At 39.8% G+C, this 22,538-nt stretch overlaps 1 protein-coding gene across 1 annotated transcript in view; it reads left to right on the top strand.

The window, feature by feature from the left end:
• The window catches only part of CNTRL (centriolin), a 4,034,091-nt gene that overhangs the window by 3,238,185 nt on the left and 773,368 nt on the right, over positions 1-22,538 (top strand). Inside the window, 1 exon segment of the mRNA XM_044058259.1 lies at positions 368-556. Coding sequence (XP_043914194.1) covers positions 368-556 — 189 coding nt within the window.

Genomic DNA, 22,538 nt, shown 5'->3' with positions numbered 1-22,538 from the left:
ACTAACTTCACAAGCAACTCTTGGCCATTAGATAAGGATGGAGTATTTAAAACTGTTGATTTCCAATATACCAATTTTGCTTAATTTTCATAGTTAGGGAACTTATTTAAACCATTGTGGTTTTCTGAAGGTAAACACTGTAAAAGATCTTTGAAAAGTTAAGTTTCTTCAATTTTTTATATTCTAGTATGTTTTTGTTTAGACTTTTCTTCAGTTTTAACATCTGTGTATTGATTTAAGGAAATCTAATTGCTTTGCCTGGTAGTATATGGTAACTGTATATACTTACCATTAAATAAATTAGAACTCAACTTATTTACATAATGTAGTAGTTTAGATCTTAATGTTTAATGTTATCTGACATAAGGATATTAAAGCCGCAGCAAGGAGAAGAGATGAGTTACTTAATGAGCAGTCATCCCTGAAGGAGGAGATCAGTCTAACCAGGATAAAGTACCAGAACTGCCTTGACAAAGAAAATCGAAAAACAGAGGAGTTGCAGCAGTTTGAAAAGCTCATTGAGAAAAAAAATCAAGAAATTGCAGATGAAGAAAAGGTACAGTAGAAACTGAGTTATTCTACCTTGTGCTGTAGATAGGAAAATGTTTACCTTTAGAAAAATGGATTCCTAAATTAGTATATAACAATGTGGAGTGGATGGTAGACAGTGATTTATTACCATACCTTGTGTTTCCAAATCATCCTTCCTTTTTGTCTTCCACAGTTCCAGTCTCGTGTCCATCAGGCTTTACATCTGTCTGCTTCCCATCATATCCTTGAGCTTAGTATAGTTAAAACCCTTGTTTGGCTCCCTACACTCAAAGGCTTTCCATTCTAACCTCAGCTGTATAGACTGGCTACATATTTGAGATATCTACTAATCTTTGTGAATAAAGATGTTGCAGAAGGTATTGAGTAATTGTATGTATTAAGGTCTGGTTTTCTTTGTCTGTTTGTGTGTCATCATGTAAACATTTATGATCATAGTGATGAAGTCCCTTTGTAAGCTATTGCAAACAAGCAAGTAAACTAGGAAATAATACATTTTTACAACCTGTAAATGTTCCATTTTAGTTGTCACAAGTTGAAAAATCATTCTAAGCATTATTTTGAACTACTGGAGTAAAACAGGAGAATCATCTAACAGAGAAATCCAAGTAACATCAGAATCATCTAACGGAGAAATCCATAAGTAATAGAAGCAATATTTTTAGTTATGTACCTGAAGACAGGATGTCCAGGCCCTATATAAGGAGCTAGTAATAAGGCCTGTATGTAGTTAATAGTTAAATAAATCTTGGATTTTCAGTGTTTAATCAGATACAGACAGACCTTGTTGGTGTTTGAAAACTTATATAAACAGTAGCCTAAATGTAAAATTCATACCATAGTGCATAGTTAGGTGCCCTGAAACTACTGCAGTTCCAGTGCAGTAAAAAACATTGTGTAGTACCTAAGAGTTGGTGGATGGTTGGGCTGCTAGTTTAGAAAACAAATACTCAATTTTAAATTTCTTGTATACTGAATGCTATAGTAAAATATTATACTTCCTTTGTGAAGGGTCAGTGAAATAGTATATCATTTTTTCCCCAAAATCTCTTTATTTGAATTTTCAGCTATTAACAGCGATACATCCAGTCAAACACACAAAACAAACAGTACATACAAAAAGGAAACCCTCAAAAAACTAATAACACAAGAAATATAGATACACTATATACACTAGAAGTCACTACATCATCAAATGGAGTATAAAAGGTTTTTAACATCACTTAAGAAAGTACGGGGTAGTATAAGGGACATATTTTATGAAGAAGATAAATATAGAAATTCAACCACTTATTATAATTAATGTAATTAGGGAATACAATTAGATATATAAAGAGGAAAAAGGGAAAGAAGAGAAAAAAAAAACTAAAAACTGGTTATAATGCAGTTATTGCATAATATAAATTTGTCTTATGTCAGTGTACAGACCATCTTTCTTTAAGAATTACATCTAGTACGTAACTCCCAATATTTCTGATAATAGTGTTTCTTTTTTGTTTTTGTATAAACTAGTTTGTGAGATGAGGTATATTTAATAGCAAGGTTGCTAAAGCCTTCCCATGTAATTGGAGATGTGACTTTCCAATTTTTAGTGATATAAAATTTAAAAATGGCACACATCGTGATAAGGACATGTTTTTTTTTTTATTTTTGGAAGTTGAGTCATGTTAATGTGCAATATAGCTGTCTGCCATGACGGGTTGATTTTTCATATCCCATCTTCTCTAACCTAGCTCTTAACGAGCACCGTAGGTAGTTTACCTTGCTACATTTCCACATGACATGGAGATATCAGCAGTTTGGTTTGGGCAGTGAGGACATATAGGCGAGAAGTTGGAATTGAATTTATTTAGTTTTGATGGGGTATAGTATACATTATTTATCATAATTTGTGTATTTAGCAGCTTCTTAAAAGGAATGGATTTTATCGTATTCTCAATGGCCAGTCTCTTATTTACTTCTGTCAGAGATTGTTTTTTTCTTGCCAATAGTTTGACTATAATAGAGAATTCTGGTGTTTTATGTTCGTTACAAGTTTATATGTCCTAGAAATTGTTTTCCCTTTCATCATGAGGTTTTTTAGTATTAGTTTTACTAAGTTAATGCCCTGCAAGTTGACTTGTGTTTGTGAGAGTTTAGCATTTATGAGATAATGGATTTGGATAAGAATAACAGTATATTTCTTAGTAAGATTTAGTTCTAGTCTTATTTGTTGTATATTGGATTCTCTCCATTGGTATATTTCCCATGCTGTGAGATCTTTTATCAGAGGGTAATTTGTTAGATTTGAGGATTTATTGTTTATTAGTAGGTTGGGATTTAGGTGGAGTGGTTGTATAAAGGCAAGAGCATCTAATAATTGCAATGATTTAAATAATTTCTGTGCAGTAAAAATCATGAATTTAATTAGTGGGTGTATATTCTTCATGAATATGCCATTTTGATTTAGGTTTAAAAATGGTAGGGATTTGCTGTTATATCCAAGGAATTTCAGTTGTTCAGACCAGATTTTCGTCTATTAGGGTATCCAGGTATTTACATACTGGTCATGGTTTATTATCTTTATTAGTCTGTAAGCAGTAATTATACTGTAATAGAGTTTGAAATCAGGTAACCCCAATCCCCCTTTATCTTTTGTAAGTACAAGTTTGTTATATTTAATTCTAGTGGATTTGGGGTACCTTAAGAATCTTGGTATAGCTTTTTCTATATCAAGGAAGAATTTTTGGGGAATATTTGAAAAAGTAGCATTTAGTTGAAAGAGTATTCTCAGTAAAAGGTTCATCTTAACAACAGTAGCTTTTGAGAGTTATGACATATTAATATTCTTCCACCTATTGATATCACTTTCAATAATGGTCCATGTACGCAATAGGTTATTTTTTATCATATCCTTAAAGTCAGGAGTAAATATTATTCCTAGGTATTTTATCTGGTAACTTATCTTGATCTCACTCATGGGAAAGTAAAATTCCTTATATCCTATAAATTTCATGGGAAATATGTGGGATTTGTTTAGATTTAAATTATAGTTAGAGATTTCAGAGAACTCATCTATAGCTTTAAGTATTTTTGGGAGGTCAGTAGTGGGAAGTTGAAAATATATATTTAAGTCTTCAGCAAAAGCAGAGAATATAAGATTTGTTTTATAGATTCTAGGTATGTGATAGAAGTTTTTTTGTGAAATAAACAGAAGGAGAGGTTTTAGATAAAGATTAAAGAGGTATGAGGAACGAGGGCAACCTTGTCTTGCACCATTGGATAATAGTATAGAGTTAGTTTTGAGCTTTATCTGAATAGTGGTAGAAGCTTTTTGATATAGAACATTAATTATCCTTATGAATTCCTGAGGAAAACCATATAAAGGCAATATATTAAATAGGAAATGTAAATTAACTCTATCAAAAGCTTTGGTTGCATCCACAGTGAGGACATATCTGGGGCATTTGTCACTGTTAAGAAGTCTGATAATGGTATCTAAGAGGAGGGTGGTATCACTTGTTTGCCTGTTTATCATAAAGCCCATTTGTTCTTGGGAAATGATAGAGGGGAGTACATTCTTAAGTCTATTTGCTATAACATGAGCTAGGATCTTAAGGTCAGTATTTATCAGGGCTATTGGTCTATAGTTTGCTGGATCTGTTGGGTCAGAATTCAGTTTTGGAATTAGCACTGTTTTGGAGTTATTTAAATAATTATCTGTTGTTCCATGTTGTATTATAAAGTTGAAAACTTTTAATAATACTTTGGAAATAGGTTCTATGAATATAAAGTCAGAGGTGTAGCCGTCGGGCCCAGGGGATTTACTAGGTTTGAGTTTGTTTATTGCATCTTTTATCTCATTTAGTTGCAGGGGTGTTTTGGGGAGTTTTTTTTATCATCCATAATTTGTGGAAGTTTTATATTATGTATAAAATCTCTAAAATTGTCTGTAGATGGTGATAAGGGTATGTTGTATAGTTTCTTATATATGTCTTCAAAAGCATCTACAATATCTTGGTCCTTGTGCTTCACAAGTCCTTCATACACTATTTCTTTAATTCTCGGTGGGCCATTTTTTATGTTAATTAGTCTAGCTAGGAATTTCAGAGGTGTTTGTGCCCATTCTGAATATAGATATATTGACCTTAATTCTAATAGGGAGATATTTTATAGGAAGTGTTTGTGTAATTGCTTTTGCCAGTCTATTACTTTTTCCTACAGGTCTTTAGAGTATTTTTTCTGAAGTTCTAATTCAGCAATATTTATTTGAGTTTCTAGTTCCTTTTAAAGTTATTGTACTTTTTTTTAACCATGCAGATTTCTGGATAATTATACCCCTAATGAATGCTTTGGCAGCTGCCCATTGTATATCATAAGGAATTTGAGTGGATATAAAGTCATTTTGAAGTTGGGCTATGACATTCTGGATTTCCTGTGCTGTTTCTTGGTTTTGAATGATTTTAGGATTTAAAATCCAATTATTGAAATTGGGAACATTTTTTTTATATGTTTGAAAATTTATTAAGAGATTGATTTTTGAATGGTCTGAGATAGTTTTAGGTGATACAGCATAATTTAGTCTGCTAGAAAGCAATGGTTGGGAAATTAGAAAATCATCTATTCTGGACCAGTTTTTATGAGAAGAAAGTGAATCTTGATATTGTTTCATCATATTGGAATTTAATATAGGGGTCAGTTAGCTCAAAAGTATTTTGTAATTCTTCAAGTGCTATAGTGGTATGTTGCGACTGCCTATTTTCATTATATGATCATGTGATCTATCTTTGTCTAGATTTAATAAAGCATTCCAGTCCCCACCAATGATATACAAATGATGTGGGTGGTTAGCTAGCATATTAAAGATTTCATAAATGAAGAGATGTTGATTAGAGCAGAGGCTATATATATTGAGAAAGAGTAAAGGTTTATTTAGAGTATGATATTCACTAGTAAATAATACACATCTTCCATTAGAACCAGCTTTAAAAGAAGTAATTTCTCCTTGGAAAGATTTATTTATTATAATGCCCCCCCCCCCCCAATAAAGAATTATGGCCTGCAGCTAATATTTGCTTAACCCATTTCCTTTTCCTTTCCCTGTCCCACAGTTGATCATCCAAGTGAGTTCCTTGCAGGAAGGTTACATTAGCCTTGCTTTGGTATGTGAGATGCATGATTAAATTTCTTTTTTTTTTATCCAGTGTCCCTTTAACATTCCATGAGTCCATTGATACTATGTCTTAGTTTACTTTTCATGGTGTTCATTGCTTGATAAGCAGAGAAATTGTAGTAAAACTTGACTCTTAGTGTGTTAAACTTTAACATTGATGCACTAACTTCTAAACTCCTCTACCCCAAATAGGTGACTATCCACCCATCCCTCTGTATTGGTAATTGTGCATGAGTTGAAAAGCAAAGAAAAATATTATTTGTATTAAAGTTGTATATACATTTAGCAGAGGGATGTCAAAAGTAGTCAAGGAGAGGCAGGCTAGCAAGTATGGTAGGTGCACGGGCCAGACAAACTGTAGCAAACATAAATAAAGAAAGCCAGCACCTTGGAAGCATGAAGATTTATTAGAACCAGACCGGTTTCAGCATAAAGCTTTCATCAGTGGTACATCTCAAATAGCAGTAATAACCCTGCAATAAATACTTAATCTAATTAGGTATCCATGACATAATTTCCTGTCCAAAACAAAATTATTCTGATACCAAATAATAGGCACAAAAAACAACGCGGAACCACATAAAAATCCATGTGAAATAACTCTTTTATTCCCCTTTATGCTTTTCATTAATATTTTAATATACTGTTTTTTGTTCTCTGTTTAAGAACTGTTGTGCTCTTGATATAAACCACAAAGTACTGAATCATACCTAATGGTATCCATTTCATGATAGGAAGGGAAAATGTTACAATTTATCATTTAATCCAGGTTGGAATAGACCACCCAATTGTACAATCCATTTCCTTTCCTTCATGTTTAATATATTATGCCAGCCTGTTTTAAAGGATCTATTGCCTGATATTTTGTCAATGACTGTAAAAGTAAATTTCGCTGTTTGGTGAATCAGTGAATGTCTGTAAAGAGCATTGGTGGCTCTGGCATTCCTAATATCCCCTAAATGTTCTGACATTTGAAATCTAAATTGTCTAGAAGTTTGGCCCACATAGAAAGCTTGACAAGTGCAAGTGGCCAAATATATGACCCAGTCTGTTCCACAGCTGGCGAAGCAGTTAATGTACACCTGTCCAGTGTTTTTGCTGGTAAAGCTTTTCATTGTGGTTTGTTTAAATCTTCATGCTTCCAAGGTGCGTGATGTCAAAAGTACTCAGAATGTTCCAAACGTGAACAATCATCAGCTACAGATTGAGCAAAGCCTGCTCCTTTTATATGTTATTTACAGTATAATGATTTTCTGGCCTCTTAAAATAATATGTTAGTTATTCAATTAAATGGTATGTGTAAAGTATGAGAAATTCTTAGAAAATGTTTATGAGGCAATAATATGTTCTAGTTCTTAATATTTCAAAAGTTATTAAAAAGTTTACTAAACAACATTTTATATACAGAACAGATCTAAAAGAAGCTTAAAAGAAAAGGCAGCACTTTGAAGTTCCAAAACAGTTAGAATAATCATGTTATAAGCAAATAACTATATTATTTATAGCTACTGGAAATTTCCTCATTTATATCTATACTGGCAATATACATACAACATCTGTCTTTGTTATCCAAATATACAAAGAATAAAAATATAACACCATAATCCAAAACTTGAGATAGATCGTGTCCATATCCATTAATCAGTGTCACCTTCTCACATATGCATGCAAAAAAAGACTCTATTTATCATTTAGTCATAGACTCATTCAAATACAACCCAGTGAACATGCTATTAGAATAGTGATTAAGCAATGTATAAGAACTTACTAATGTCAAAGTAATGTACTAATTTAGGCTATTATAAAACAGTATATCATAACATTTTTGTTGACTCACATTGTTTGTGTCTCTGCGTAGTCTGAAGTTGAGAAACTGTTGCATCTTGTTATAATAAACCAGTTTGGGTCTCTTGATGGGTAGATACTGATGAAGGTGGGCATGAGATTCCCTTGTATGTCTGTTTTATATCACATTATTTTCATTCATTCTCACAGCCAAGGTATTGGAGGGAATAAGGCTAAGGCTCTGCCCCCCTCCCCCACCTTAGTAATGGGTGCTAACCAGGGGCGGCTCGTGCTATAGGACTGCAGCCCCCCCCCCACCAGCTGTGGAAAGAAAACAAAATAAAAAGGACAGAAAACAAATAAAACTTTTTCCTCGAGTCCTGGAACAAACTTGCACATGCGTGATTTAGTAACTCTCCCGGAACTCGCGCATACAAGTTTCACAGATTGGGAACTCCAGACTGCTTTTGTCTGCAGTCCGGATAAGAAGAAAAGGCCATCTCTGCCCTACAAACCCAGAAGTCTATGCGGTGACGACCACACAGACCAGAAGACGTCCGGACTGCAACGTCCACAGGCTGGAGCCTGCTTTCGTGGGGGGAAGACATTAAAGCCTGCTCTTGCAGGGAAACTGTTGCTGGAGTCTGCGTGGGACTGGAGCTTCTCTCTCTCGGCCCATGGAGAGTGTTATCTTCTCGGCACAGGTAGGGAAGTGTGTGTGTGTGTGTGCTTCCACACATCCTGTCACTTCACTGCTGGTATTGATTTTCACAAACAAAAAAGTACTATCCAAACTGTTTTGTATATTTTATACAGAACAAGACAGGACTAAACAGAGAACTGAAATATATGATGTTAAGTTGTCAATCTCGCCTTCATTCTTGCTTGATGGGTTCGGAGCCGATCCTCGGCTCAGACTCGGCACTTGCTAAGCTCGAGAGTCACTTTTACCAGCTCGAGGCAGCCCCATATCCCATGATGCAAGGCGGTAAGTACCCAGATCTCATTTGCCGCTTCGCTGATGAGGTAATCCTTTTACCAGCTCCTGGTAAGTGTTTATTATTATACATTTAGTCACCCCATTCCAAATATTTCTCTCTTTCAATAGTTTTCCTTTATTGTTAAGATACTTTTAAGGGTTTTCTCTGACTAAAATTACTTTTCCCGAGTTATATTTTTAGTCAAGCCTTCATTCCCTCCCACCCCCCCACCCCCTACTGTTAGGGTGTGTGTGTGTTTTTAGTTGTACCTTTAACTTAAATTGTTCTTATTCCGGACTGTGTGTGTGTTTTTTGTGTTTGGGATAACACTATGTCCAAGGAACAGAGGGTCTCAGGCTTCAAGAAGTGTGACTCGTGCTGTCAGAAGATGTCTCTGACAGACGGTCACACTTCTTGTATATACTGCCTGGGACCCCTCCACCTGCAGGACTCCTGTGCAATTTGTCACTCTTTTAGCCAGAGTCTCCTGCAGGAAAGGAGGAACAAACTTATATTAAGAGGACTTCTTAAACCGGAGGGCTCCCCGGCAAAATCGGCTCCGGGTAAGCCCTCTAAGACTACCAAGGCCCAGGCTTCTGTACCTAAGCCTTCGGCCTTGGCTCCGACTCCTTCGGAGTCGAGATCGGCTCTGGCTGGAGCCGATCTTAGCTTGGAGAAATCTTCGGCACCGATGGCTATCGGTGCCGATACTTTGAAGGTCACTTTGGTGTCGGCTCCGACTGGCTCCGACATCCATGTGGCTCGGGCTTCGGTGTCGGCGCCGACCGGCTCCGACACCATGATTTCTTTGCCTGTATCGGCTCCGGCCGGAGCCAATACATCTATACCTACACTCGGAGCCGAAAAGTCATCAGCTCCGTCTGGATCCATGGTTTCATCGACTCCGATGGTTCCTTCGAGGAAGAGGTCCAGGTCTCCCTCTTTGGAACCGATACTGTCGGCTCCGGCCTCACCTCTTCTTTCGGAGTGGAGCCGATCATCTAGGTCTTCCAGGTTGTCAGACCATGATTTAGAGAGGGTGGTAAGCAGATTATTAAAATCACAGGCACTAGCCCAAATGCTTCATAGTCCGTCTCAACAGATGACTATTAGTCCACACCCTCTTCAAGTTCCTCCTTCGACTCTACCCCAGAGTTTGTAGCTGGAGTCTACGGGAATAGTTACTGCTATGGCTGAGGGCCAGATACTCCCCCCTTCTGTGCCTTCAGCATCTACTCTTATCTCTTCCTCGAGACCTTCCTTGGAGGGATTCGGTGGCTGGGCTTCCCTGGTCTGCTCCGAGGGGGTGAGTGGCATCGGACCCTTGTCCAACCCCGCTCTTCCCCTTGGAGTTTCAGCCTTGGTGAGCTCGGCTCCGACATCTGCCTCGGAGCCTTCCCTTTCGGTGGGCCCGGGAGTCCCAGTTTCTTCGGAACGGGTTCTCTCGGATCTCCCTGGGAGGGGGGCCTTCGAGGTGATGAGTGTGCTGGCCCCTGGGCTCAGTCAGCAGTCTATTCCTTTAGCTCCTCCCTCTACGGTGCCTGTTGATATCTCTTCCTGCTCTCTTGCTCCCGGACCGAGAGATCCACCGCCTCAGGTTTCCCCACTGGGAGGAACCCCCTCTTCCGAGGATTCTCCTGATCCGTCAGGAGATCCTCCGCGCAAGAGGACTTGTAAGAGGAAGCACCTGGACTCCCCTGAGTCTATTACTTTGGATAACGACTTAGATGAGTCGGAGGGATCCCCAAGATCCCCCTCTGAGGATGTCTCCTTTTCAGACACCTTAGAACTCCTGAAACAGAGGGGAAACTGGCCCTCCATAAATCCCTCCGATGATGAGACGGTATACCTAGAGGCGTTTGGTTCTCGACCCTCCACCTCCTGGGTGTCTCCGCCTTTTGACCCCCTCATGCAGGTAATTGCTCGAAAGGCTTGGGCTTCTCCTGATTCCGTAGAGCCAGTTCCCAGGAGGCCTTCTAAATTTATTACAGCCCCTTCCGAACAGCAATTCCTTACAAAAGGTGTCCCTGTTGATGCCATGGTGGTGGCGGCCGCCACTAAAAAGGAACTTGCAGATCCTTCCGTACCGGTCCATCCTCCTAACAAGGATTCCAGGACCATGGACAGGTATGGTAAGCGGATGTTCTCCTCAGCGACCTTTGCCATGCGTTCGCTGAATTATTTGTGTCACTTCACCAGACTCCAAAGGGACATCCTTAAAGAACTAGGTGAAGTAGTACAGGATCCTGCAGCTCCGGGGGCACAAGACAAGATTGCTTCTCAGCTAGGAATCCTTAACTCCATAACCATCTCCTCCATGCGATTGATTTCGTATGCAGCAGATGGAGCGAGTAGAGCCACAGGTACAGGAGTGGCTCTGAGACGTCAATCCTGGATGCGGCTCTGTAATTTTGCAGATCCCTTCAAGGCGTCCTTCACAAACTCTCCCTTTGATGGGTCAACTTTGTTTGGTCCTCAAGTGAAGGATACATTGACCAGGTGTGAGCAGGATGGCAAGACTCTTTCTGCCGTAGGGGTCCGTTTTTCCACCCCTTCTAGACCTTACCCCAAGGGACAGAAGGGTGGAAAGATGTGGTTCCGCAAATCCCAAGGAGTCATGCCGGATACACGTGGTCAGTTTACCCCTAGAGGCAGAGGGGGTAATAATAATAGATGCCACCCTAGAGGCAGAGGGGTCCACAAAACCAACATCCCTGAGGTGTTGCCCGACTGTCCATCCTTGGAGGCAGTCGGGGGGAAGATTATCGCTGTACCCACAAGCCTGGCTTTCCCTCTCACAAGACAGATGGGTACAGTCGATCATATCCGAGGGTTACAGAATTCCTTTCGAGGAAAGTCCCTTCACTCACAAAAATTCCCTTCCAGATGTGTCACCCGGTCTAAGGGAAATTGCAAAGTTAGAAGTATCAAAGCTTCTACACAAAAGGGCCATTCAGCCAGTTACAACAGACCATTCAGAGCCCGGAATCTACTCAAGGTTCTTTTTGGTCCCCAAAAGACGGGAGATTGGAGACCAATATTGGACCTCAGCAGACTCAACAAGTCTGTGAAAAGACGAGATTCGAATGGTCACACTTCAATCAATTTTGCCCTTCCTGGGCAAAGACAACTGGATGTGCTCAATAGACCTTCAGGATGCGTACTATCACATAAAAATTCACAGATGCTCCAGAAGGTTTCTCCGCTTTCGGCTGGGGTCCAGTCATTTTCAATTCAGAGCCCTGCCCTTTGGTCTCACTACAGCCCCCAGAGTGTTCACCAAATGTATGGCAGTGGTCACGGCTCACCTGAGACGTCAAGGATTCCAGGTGTTTCCGTATCTTGACGACTGGCTCCTTTCAGCCACCACCAGGCATCAACTTCTTCAAGCCAGGGATTACAACCTAAATCTCTGCACTCAGTTAGGAATTTCGATCAACTACGAAAAATCCTCCTTGTTGCCCTGCCAGTCTATTACTTTCATAGGCGCAAATTTAGACACTGTTTGGATGTCAGCAACCCTCACAGACCAAAAAATCTCAGATATCCAAAGTCAAGTGCGGATCATCCTTGCCAGCAAAAAGGTGCAAGCCAGACTGGTCCTGAAAGTGTTGGGCCTCATGGCAGTGGCCATTACTCTTCTTCCCTTGGCCCGCTTCTACATGCGTCTCCTTCAATGGATGTTGTTCACCCAGTGGTCTTACCAACAACTTCACATGCGTCATCAAATCCTGGTGACACAAGCTTGCAAAAACCATCTATCCTGGTGGATTTCTTCTCCCCAGATTCATCAGGGCAGACCCTTTGTATCCCCGGCCCCGGTAGCCACAGTCACTACGGACACCTCCCTGATCGGGTGGGGGGGTCATTATCAGGGCAGGATGGTTCATGGGACGTGGCAACCATTCGAATACCACCTGCACATAAATGTCCTAGAGATGAGAGCAGTGCTTTTAACGTTGCAAGCCCTCAACGACTTTCTTCCCTTGGGAACAATTGCAGTTCACACGGACAACATGTCTGTAGTATGGTATATCAACAAGCAGGGCGGAACCAAGTCCTACCCCTTGTGTCGAGAAGCTCTCAGACTTTGGCAATGGGCGATCTCCTCTCATCGGTTTCTGGTAGCAACGCATATCCCTGGGAAAACCAACATTTTAGCGGACAGATTGAGCAGAGCTATTCTCATGCCTCACGAGTGGTCTCTCAAACAATCCATAGTGGAGGAGATATTTCTAGAATGGGGCTGCCCATGTTGCGATCTTTTTGCTACTCCCCAAAACAGCAAATGCCCAGACTTCTTCTCTCTCTTCCCACTGCCAGGCCATCCCCCCAGAGACGCTCTTACCCAAGATTGGCCCCAGGGACTTCTTTATGCCTTTCCTCCCTTTCCTTTGATTCCACAAGTACTCCAGAAAGCCACCGTTTTGAGAGCCAAAATGATTCTCATTGCCCCCTATTGGCCTCGACAAATTTGGTTTCCGTTCCTCCACCGTCACCTCTTGGTGCAGCCGTGGCATCTGGACCCAGTGCCAGACCTTCTGATCCACCAATCGGGTCACCTGCATCGGTCCATTCCTTCTCTCAACCTCACAGCTTGGTTGCTCCACTTCCTTCCTTAGCCAGGCTTCCTATGATCTCTAACCCGGTTAGGGATATCATAGTGGCTTCCCTTAAATCCTCTACTAGAAGGATTTATACCAGCAAGTGGAAACGCTTCTCTTTTTGGGCAAAATCAAAGAATATAGATCCCTTTACTGCCCCTGTTCATGCAGTTTTGGATTTTTTAGCGGAAATCTTTCACTCGGGCTCTTCATCTTCCACGATCAAAGTTCAGTTGGCTGCTATCTCGAACTTTCATGTCGAGTTTGCAGATCACAACATTATGTCCCACAGGCTTTGTAGAGCTTTTCTAAAAGGGATTTTCCTCCGTAAACCTCCTGTCAGGAGTCCTCCTCCTCAATGGGACCTAAATCTAGTGCTGACATCCTTAATTCTTCCTCCCTTCGAGCCAGCTGTTTCATGTTCACTGAAGTTTCTTTCATGGAAAACACTCTTCCTTGTCGCTATTACCTCGGCTAGGAGAGTGTCAGAACTTCATGCTCTCTCTGTTCGTCCCCCTTATTTGGTCTTCCACAAGGACAGGGTATCCTTGAGAACTAATCCATCCTTTTTGCCCAAGGTGGCTTCGAAAACTAATTTGAACCAATCTGTTGATCTTCCTGTATTTTTCCCTAATTACTCCAACAGATCAGAACAAAAATTACATTATCTTGATGTTCACCGCCAACTCAGATATTATTTGTACAGAACAAAACAATTCAGGAAATCCAATCAGCTCTTTCTTTCTTATACTGTAAATAAGAAAGGCCTTCCTGTTTCCAAAGTGACCTTATCTAGATGGCTTTCTTCCACCATCTCCGAAATCTATCAACTCAGGGGCAAACAGCTGTGCTCAAAACCAAAAGCGCATTCCACCAGAAGTTTAGCCACTTCCACAGCCTTTCAGGCTAGACTCCCTTTAGACACTATTTGTGCAGCAGCCACTTGGGCCACTCCTCATACCTTTGTTTCTCATTACAAATTGGATTTGGCCTCCAGGGATAGAGCCAGTTTTGGTTCTATGGTTCTCAAGAGTCTGTTCCATTGAGCCACCCAGGATAGAGGTGCTAGGGACGCGGTCCCATCAAGCAAGAATGAAGGCGAGATTGACAACTTAACATTGAGAAGTTATGTACCTACCATAACGTTCCATGTTAGTTGTCTTCTCTCGCCTTCTTTCTTGTGACCCTCCCTCCTACCCCCTTGCCTGGACAGACCTTGATCTCCCTTGTTTGGAAGATTGCTTCTGTAGGCACCAGTTAGTTTCCTGGTTCCCATTACAGCCCTTCCATTAGGCTAATTGCCTTCTTTCCTCAGTGGAAAGTTTTTTGTGCTAGGTTATTCTCCCTATAGGTACAAACGAGATCTGGGTACTTACCGCCTTGCATCATGGGATATGGGGCTGCCTCGAGCTGGTAAAAGTGACTCTCGAGCTTAGCAAGTGCCGAGTCGGAGCCGAGGATCAGCTCCGAACCCATCAAGCAAGAAAGAAGGCGAGAGAAGACAACTAACATGGAACGTTATGGTAGGTACATAACTTCTCAATTTCACCAGTGTCTTCACATCACTTACATACTCTGATTTTAGTAAATTGTGGTATCACAGTGCTGCAATAGTTTTGTTGCATTATATATCTTTGTTCTCCAGTTCATTTCCTGGCTGGGGTTCTTAAGTGGAGAGACAGCATAGCCTCTTTATTTATGCATGGATTTTCACTGGGGGAAGGGAAGTTCAGTTTCCCCTACCTCCCATAGATATGTTGATAGATTGATCTGGCAATATTCAAAACTACCTGGAGGTATGTGTAAGCAGTGACTTGTGTGTTTGTATTTGTGTGTGTGTGTGTGTGTGTGTGCTTCCACACATCCTATCACTTCACTGCTGGTATTGATTTTCACTTACAAAAAAGTACTATGCAAACTGTTTTTTTCTATTTTATATAGAACACGACAGGGCTAAACAGAGAACTGAAATAAATGATTTCACCAGTGTCTTCACATCACTTGCATGCTCTGATTTTAGTAAATTGTGGTATCACAGTGCTGCAATAGTTTTGTTGCATTATATATCTTTGTTCTCCAGTTTGTTTCCTGGCTGGGGTTCTTAAGTGGAGAGACAGCATATCCTCCTTATTTATGCATGGATTTTCACTGTGGGAAGGAAATTCAGTTTCCCCCACCTCCCATAGATATGTTGATCTGGAAATATTCAAAAGTGTGTGTGTGTGTGTGTGTGTGTGTGTGTGTGTGTGTGTGTGTGTGTGTGTGTAAAACATGCCCCATGTGCTCTATAGTGGTGGGTAGAGAATAGGCTTGAACCCTCTACCTTGGGCCCAGGTGTCAAGAGTCTGAATTCCCCTACCCACCACCATTTGTAAAAAAAACTGCAGATGTTTCCCTCATATTTTTTCTGTTCCTCATAAAATCTGTGCTTTGTGTATGTTTGTGTCCTTGCAAAGTCAGTAGTGTATTGTTGCAGTGGTAGCATTGTTGCTTGACAGCTACATGTTGTCTGGTTTGATTCTTGGCTGGGGTGCCTTCTGTCTGGAGTCTGCATGTCCTCCCTGTGTTCGTGTGGGTTTCCTCTGGTGTCTCTCTTCTACAAAGACATTAATCTGTCTGGAGTGTTTCTCCCTGGGCCTCTGCTGAAAATTTGCTTTTGTTCCAAGTCAGACTTTCTTGGTTACAAATGTTAAATAAAAATGACAAGCATTTGAATATCAGACATCATATTCTTCAGAAAGTACATGGTAACACAAAAGCTTTTATTCTAGCAATTTTCTAAGTTTATAAGATGGATATTTGAAATTTGTCCCTATTTTTGGGGCTGTATTTCCCCACTATTGGCTTCATCCAGGTTTTTTATGCTAAGTTTGAGAGCTATGGTTAGAACTGAATTCACTGAATATGTTTGGGGGCTGTATTCCCCCATTACTGGCTTTGTGCGGGTGTTTTTTGTTAAGAGGTTGAGAGCTACGATGAGAAATGAAGTCACTGAATATGTTTGGGGGCTGTATTCCCCCATTATTGGCTTTGTTCAGGTGTGTTGTGCTAAGAGGTTGACAGCTATGGTGAGAACTGAATTCACTAAATGGTAGCCATTTAAGTTTCAGTCTTCCTCTTTTCACAAAACAGCTGATTTGGCATAGTGGTATGTTGCTCTGACTGTTTTGCACAGGGTCCTGGGTTCAAAAATTGGCAATGAAATGTATGGTGGTAACTCAGCATTTTATTCTACCAACTTTCCAACATTATACAAGCAGTGTTTAAAATGTGTCTGTGGTGTTTGGGCTTTTGTCCCCCCCCCCCCCACAATACATTTTGGCTTTTTCCAGATTTCTTGCGCTGCAAAGTTCAGAGATATAGCTGAGTGAGTAGATTGTACAAGGAGCTGAGATAATGTACTTGCTTTTGATGCAGAAGACTGTGGGTTCTATTCCCACAGTAGACAGATGCTTTGTTGATGCTATCCTGTGTTGCAAAGGGGGTGGATACTGCACTCCATTTTGGCGAAGATACCTAGTAACTTATTAACCTGTTATCAGTTTGCCATTCATTCCCTATTGCAATATTACTAGTTTATCATTTTTAGTGTAAGATAGGCAATTTATTCCTCAAGGGCAATAGGCACTTTATTTGTAGATGAAACAATGAAATATAAAGTTGTTTGCTAGCAGCAAGTCTGTTTATTAGTTACAGATCTCTTTAATGTAGAATTATTTAGATGACTTTTACTTCTTCAGAGATTGTGCATATGTACTGATACTGGTGGACTGTAGAAGTTTAAGTAGACTTTTATGATGGAAATGATCTGAATTGGGCAGTTTTGTCATTACTGGTGCATGCATTTTGTTTCATTGTTTACTGGAAAAAATTTCAAAACAATCAATTTAAAATGCCCTCTACAACTGTACTGTATTGTACAAGGAATATAATTTAATACAATCAGGAAGGTGTATGAAAGAGCATTATCTTTTGTGTGCAAGGGGCCTGTGATTTGAAAACAGCCTAAACTCAAAGTTAATCTTTATCTGCCACTGGCAAAAATGTATTTTCTTTGAATGTGGGTTTCAATGCTGTTTCAATGAATGTGAGTTTCAAGGGCAGAGAAGTTTTAATGCCAAGTCTGTTTTCATTGTGAGACTGCATTGCTTTGTTTAGCAGATATCTATTCGTGTTTGCGCTGTAAAATGCAAAATAACTTTCAAATGAAGTCCAAATCATCGCATAAGTAAAGTAGTATGCATATTAGTGTTTATGGTAAATGGGGTGAAATAGCCAAGTAATGGTTCATTAGAATGGCTGCAGGGGGCTCCATTCGACCATGATTTTGTGAGGGGGGGAAGGGCAGCAAACTCAAAGACAGCCCCGGCTGAACTATACCTCTCAACTGTCCAGATTTTTGCAGAATGAATAGATTTTTGCTTCTTATTATTGGTTTGTTCCTCATAAAATTTGTAGTTTTCTGGCAAATAATTTAGGAATGAAGTCACATAATGACAGACACCACTGTTTCAGACTTCATAACCTTCAGAAAAATGCATACTAAAGCAAGACCTGTTATTTTGTCAACTGTCTCAGTTTATACAAGGGCAATTTTTAGTACTGTTTATATGTTCCCCCAAAATATTTGGCCTTGTCCAGATTTCCTGCATTAACAGGTTGAGAACTACGTGCAAATAAATTGCTTTATAGAATTAGGCATATCCAAACCTCTCAACTGTCCCCGATTTTGGATCAAAATGTTGCTCTTCCCCTAATAATCCCTCCGCAAAATGGCAATTTTGGAAGAAAACATGGAGGGTTTACAATTAATAAATAATAATCAGAGTTATAGATTACTTTTATTTCAGAAATGCATGTAGATTTTTATTTTGTCAGCTGCTCAAGTTAGCAGTACTAATATTAAAAAGTGTCCCTTCTTTGACAGGTTCCCAGTTGTATTGTGTGGCTATTTTATATTTTTGCATCACATTTTTGGTCCATTTTTCATAAAATTGTGTTTTTTTGGCAAATTAGTGGCAAAGCATTAAAGGCTGAAGTTAGAAAATAATGACAGACATTTCAGTTTCAGATTTCATACCCTTCAGAAAATTTATACTAATGCAAGACCTACTGTTCTATTATCTTTCTAAGTTTATAAGAGCAATATTTAAAAATTGTCCTTATTTTTGGGTCTGTCTTACTTCTATGTATGGCTTTGTCCAGATTTCTTGCTCTGAGGCTGAGAGGTATGATGAATGTGTCAGGGCCATCATAGTCAGCCAGAAACATTTCAAATTGTGACATACTTGTTGCATCCCACTCCCCCATGTAGTGACCCCACTCCCCCATGTAGTGACTTTGGATGTGTCCAAGCAAGGCAAGGAACAGTTATGCAGTGTAAATATGCAGAGTATCCCCCCATCCAAGGTAGACACAAGTACTACAGTGGCTTTTCATCTGTCCTTGATTTTGCAGAATGTTCTGGTTTCTGTCATATTTTTATACTGTTGATTTATGCTTATTATTATTCCGAAAGTGCGTGTTGCTCTGTGTTTAAATAGCAATGCTTTAATGACCATCATGTAAGCTTGTCTGAGATTGTAAGATGCAAGTAAGCTTTAATAAGCATACTGTTAAAGAATTGCCAATATTTAAAGCCTTTCTGTTGTTGCCATGCAGAGAATACTTACATGACTAGATAACGTATAAGCCTTGGGTATTGAAATGCATATGACAGTATTTGTAATAAAGGACAGGATTACATTATTTTAAGAAGCTCATTACATTTTTTGGAGACTTGCAGTCATCTTTGCAGGCTTTACCTGCAAACTAAACAGAATGCCAATCTATCGTGTGTGGTCCATAAACTGTGCAGTAATCCTTTAAGCCATGTATGTTGAGCTTGTTTCTTGTTTGCTTTTCATTTTTTACTTTAATCATGTTTTCCCCATGAAACAAGTAGATCGTTGTTGTCAGGCAGCAGGTCTTTTTTGGATAAGAAACATTTTTACAACTGGGGGCTATCACTAAGATTGCTACTTTCAGCATGTTACTTGGCACTTTATTAAAGCCAAATATAAATTATAATTAGAACTGCAGTGCAAGGAGAAGTGGTTTGAGTTGAGTGCTGCTTGTTTTTCTTATACTTGATTTTGACTGCCATCCCAGTAATGTATTTAAAAAGTAATTTATTTTTTCATGCCTCACAACCTTTTTGTATCTAGAATTAAGTAAGCTGTCATGCAGCCAATGCACTGAAATATTTTTTTTCTTCTACACTTCATTTTGTCTTTATTGGACTCTCATAATGATGGTTTGGCACCCAGGGCAGCGTATTTAATTAAAGTTACAGTTTTTGTAGTTTTGAGCATAGCTCCTCCCCTTCCCATTGACCCCACCCATTCAGCTGTCTCCTGCAGCCCCCCTTTGATTTGAAGTCACCAGCTGCCATTGGTGCTACCCCTGCTATGAATGATTTATTCCTTCTCTGCCTTTGTCAAAACAACAAGTTACATTCTGCTTGAAATTATTTTTGTCCCAAAGAACATGCTTTTTCCTGAAAGTGTTTTGATAAGCATGCCAGATCTCATAGCAAACGTACTACATAAGGTATGCACTAGTTTCAGTTACATTTCTTTTCCGATATGGAGCTTGATTGAGTTTGTTTTAACATCCCAGATATGTCTGCTTATGCAGTCTACTGCATCTTCTTTGCCAAGTTGCACTTATTTCAGTTTATTGAAGACTTAGCATTAACACATGGTACCCTTTATTGTATAATATTAGCTCTTAGTCTTACTTAAACTGAAGTAAACATTAAGTTAGTTGAGCAGCTTAAATGGCTTGTAGCTTTGAAATATGACCTGGTTGGCCAAAATGCATCTGTTTGTTTCATTTGAGTGTGTTGCCTTTCCAGTGATCCTGTCTATCCTTAAATGGTCCTGCCTCCTTTGGACACTTTTCAGGATTTATTCTTTCTAAATGAGTATATTAGATGTACTCTTCTACTCTGAAGATGTTTAATATTTTTTTAGAATATCTTGCTATTCTCAGCCCCCGAATTTGACTTACTGTTTTGGCGGTTACCCTCCAGTGGAACCTGGCTGTTCTTATCCAGTCAGTTAATTCTTCCTTCAGAAAGTCCAGATTTCTGTATAATTTTGGGAAATGGGTTTTATTTTCTCAGGTTTGGCTAAGAGGGGTGGTTAAAATATCTCAGTCACAAATCTGCTTCTTGTGCATTACCATGACCTGCAAATTGGAAGCCTTAAATTAGATCAGGGAAGGTGAATGTTCATCTTCTCTTAGATGTCAGTTACAATAGCCTAAGGTATATGGAATGCATCCTGCCAAGGATCAGATGTCCAGACAGTATCCAAAGCAGTAGGCGCCTTACTTGTAACTGTACATCTGAGGACGCATGAGTGTGTGCCGGTGTAAAAGTAGACATACTGGCACAATTACTCCATTGGGAACTCCCTTTCTATTTTTCAGTGAAAAGTAGTGCTACTTGTTGTCTTAAAGTGTTTGAGAATGGGGAAGTACTTGTGCTGATGTCAGATACCTTACTGAGACTCCCATATGGCCTGTTTTTTCTGTTTAGGTAAAGAAGTATAACTTCCTCTCTTCCCCAACTCCCAATCAGTGACTCTGCTGTCGCCATATAGGTGCCATCAGACTGCTCTTCGGCTCTCTTCAGGAAGCCATTAATTGTTGGGAGGTTAGTACATCCCATAGAGATAGCTGTGTTTCTGGAATGGTCAGGGGAGAACAACACCTGAGTGATTTGCCAGAGAATACAGAAGTTCCACAGATTGTTGTTACAGTGGTGGTGCTTAGCACCTGGGGAGAGGACCAGACATCAGGTCAGTCATCTTCCTTTTTGACAACTAAGAAAAATTTATCACAAATAAAAAAACATTTCTTGGTTCTTTGAACTCCACCTTCCAAGGAAACAAAAGAGGTATTGCTCTCTTTTGTAAAAGGATTGTTTAAGGTCTTTAAATCCCTTCAGTCTGCATGTTCCACACAGCTGCATTCTAAAAGAGAGAGAGAGTTCCTCCTCCTCCTGATTCAGAATCAGATTCGGATAAAAAAGATGTTTTCTTTGACTGTGCTTCCCATGTCTCTTTCCATGAAAACTGGGGAATATTTCTTCATATTCTCCTTTAGAGAAATTATCCTTCTCAGATACTACAGGAAGAAAGAATGAGTTATTTACATGGGAGCAAAAAGAGATCTCGGAGCTTCAACTAAGGTACTATAACTTGTTGCAGGTAGTCATTCTCAAATCTGTGGCTATCCAGTCAGTTATTCCAGGTCTTAAAAATGCCTTTAATGCAGCCAGATCTTCCCTGATAACCAGCCTCCTGCTCCAAGGCAGTCAGAAAGGCTTTAAGGTTCCTCAGTCACATAAGTACATTTTCCACAACCCCAGAGCTGACCCATCAATCGTTTCTTCATCAAAAAAGACTATCTCTTACCACTTGTCTCTTCCTATCCTTTTCCTTCAAGTAAGGATGATAGAGCCGTTTACAGCTTAAGGAAGAAGATCTACAGCTCTTTCAGTTTAGCTTTCATAAATGTCATTTACCAAGCTCATATGTTATAATTTCTTTTCGCATCTGTGCTGACATGAAAAAGGCTATAGCTGACTTACCTAATCAAGAAGTTAAACCCACCCTCGGGTTCAGGCGCCTAGGCAGTGAGACATTTCCCTGTAATACATTTGGTTGAGGATACATGGCTGAAATGACATTTAGCTGCAGAGAAATATGGCTTTCTGTGAATTCCCATGTGGGCAAACAGAAGAATGCAGTGCCTTGCCCACAGCTTTAATAACCAAGTGCATGGGGGCAGAGTAACAAATGAGTATTGTACTCAGTGTACAGTACCTGCTTATGTAAGTACAACATGTAGAAGTGTGCTATAGCGTGGAGAATGTCCCACATGCTAGTGTAGTCACATTTAGGCTCCAGTATGTATGTTAGGTAATGTTCTCTAGATACTGTGAAATGAGTAGTGGTTCATACACCCCACTTATAAAGGTGCTGCCAATTGTGCACTGCATTTTTACTGTCACTGACAAGCCCATTGGCTAGTCTGCTGTTGATGCCTTCAATATTGCCTGTTATCTTATGTTCCCTTGTGGGCCATGCTCATTATTTCCCCCCTGTGCATTTGGTTGTTGAAGTTGTAGGCATGGCACTGCATTCTTCTGTTTGCCCACAGGGAAGTCACAACAGCCATATTTCTCTGCAGCTGAATGTCATTTCAGCCATGTGTCCACAACCACATGTACCATAGGGAAATGTCACACTGGCTAGGTGCCTGAACCCTAAACCCTCACTCAAGTTAGTAAACACTCCTTGAGGTTCTGTTATGATGCTGCTAATGCAATATCTAGAGTTGTAGCTACTGGATCACTCATGCATGGATTTGTTTTACTGCATACCCAAAATTTACTTGAAGATGTAACTGAAATCC

Source organism: Protopterus annectens, chromosome 16.part0 (genome assembly GCF_019279795.1).
Source record: "Protopterus annectens isolate FY-2018-M chromosome 16.part0, PAN1.0, whole genome shotgun sequence".
NCBI classification, from domain to species: domain Eukaryota; kingdom Metazoa; phylum Chordata; order Ceratodontiformes; family Protopteridae; genus Protopterus; species Protopterus annectens.
This window is presented reverse-complemented; position numbering and strand designations above follow the sequence as displayed.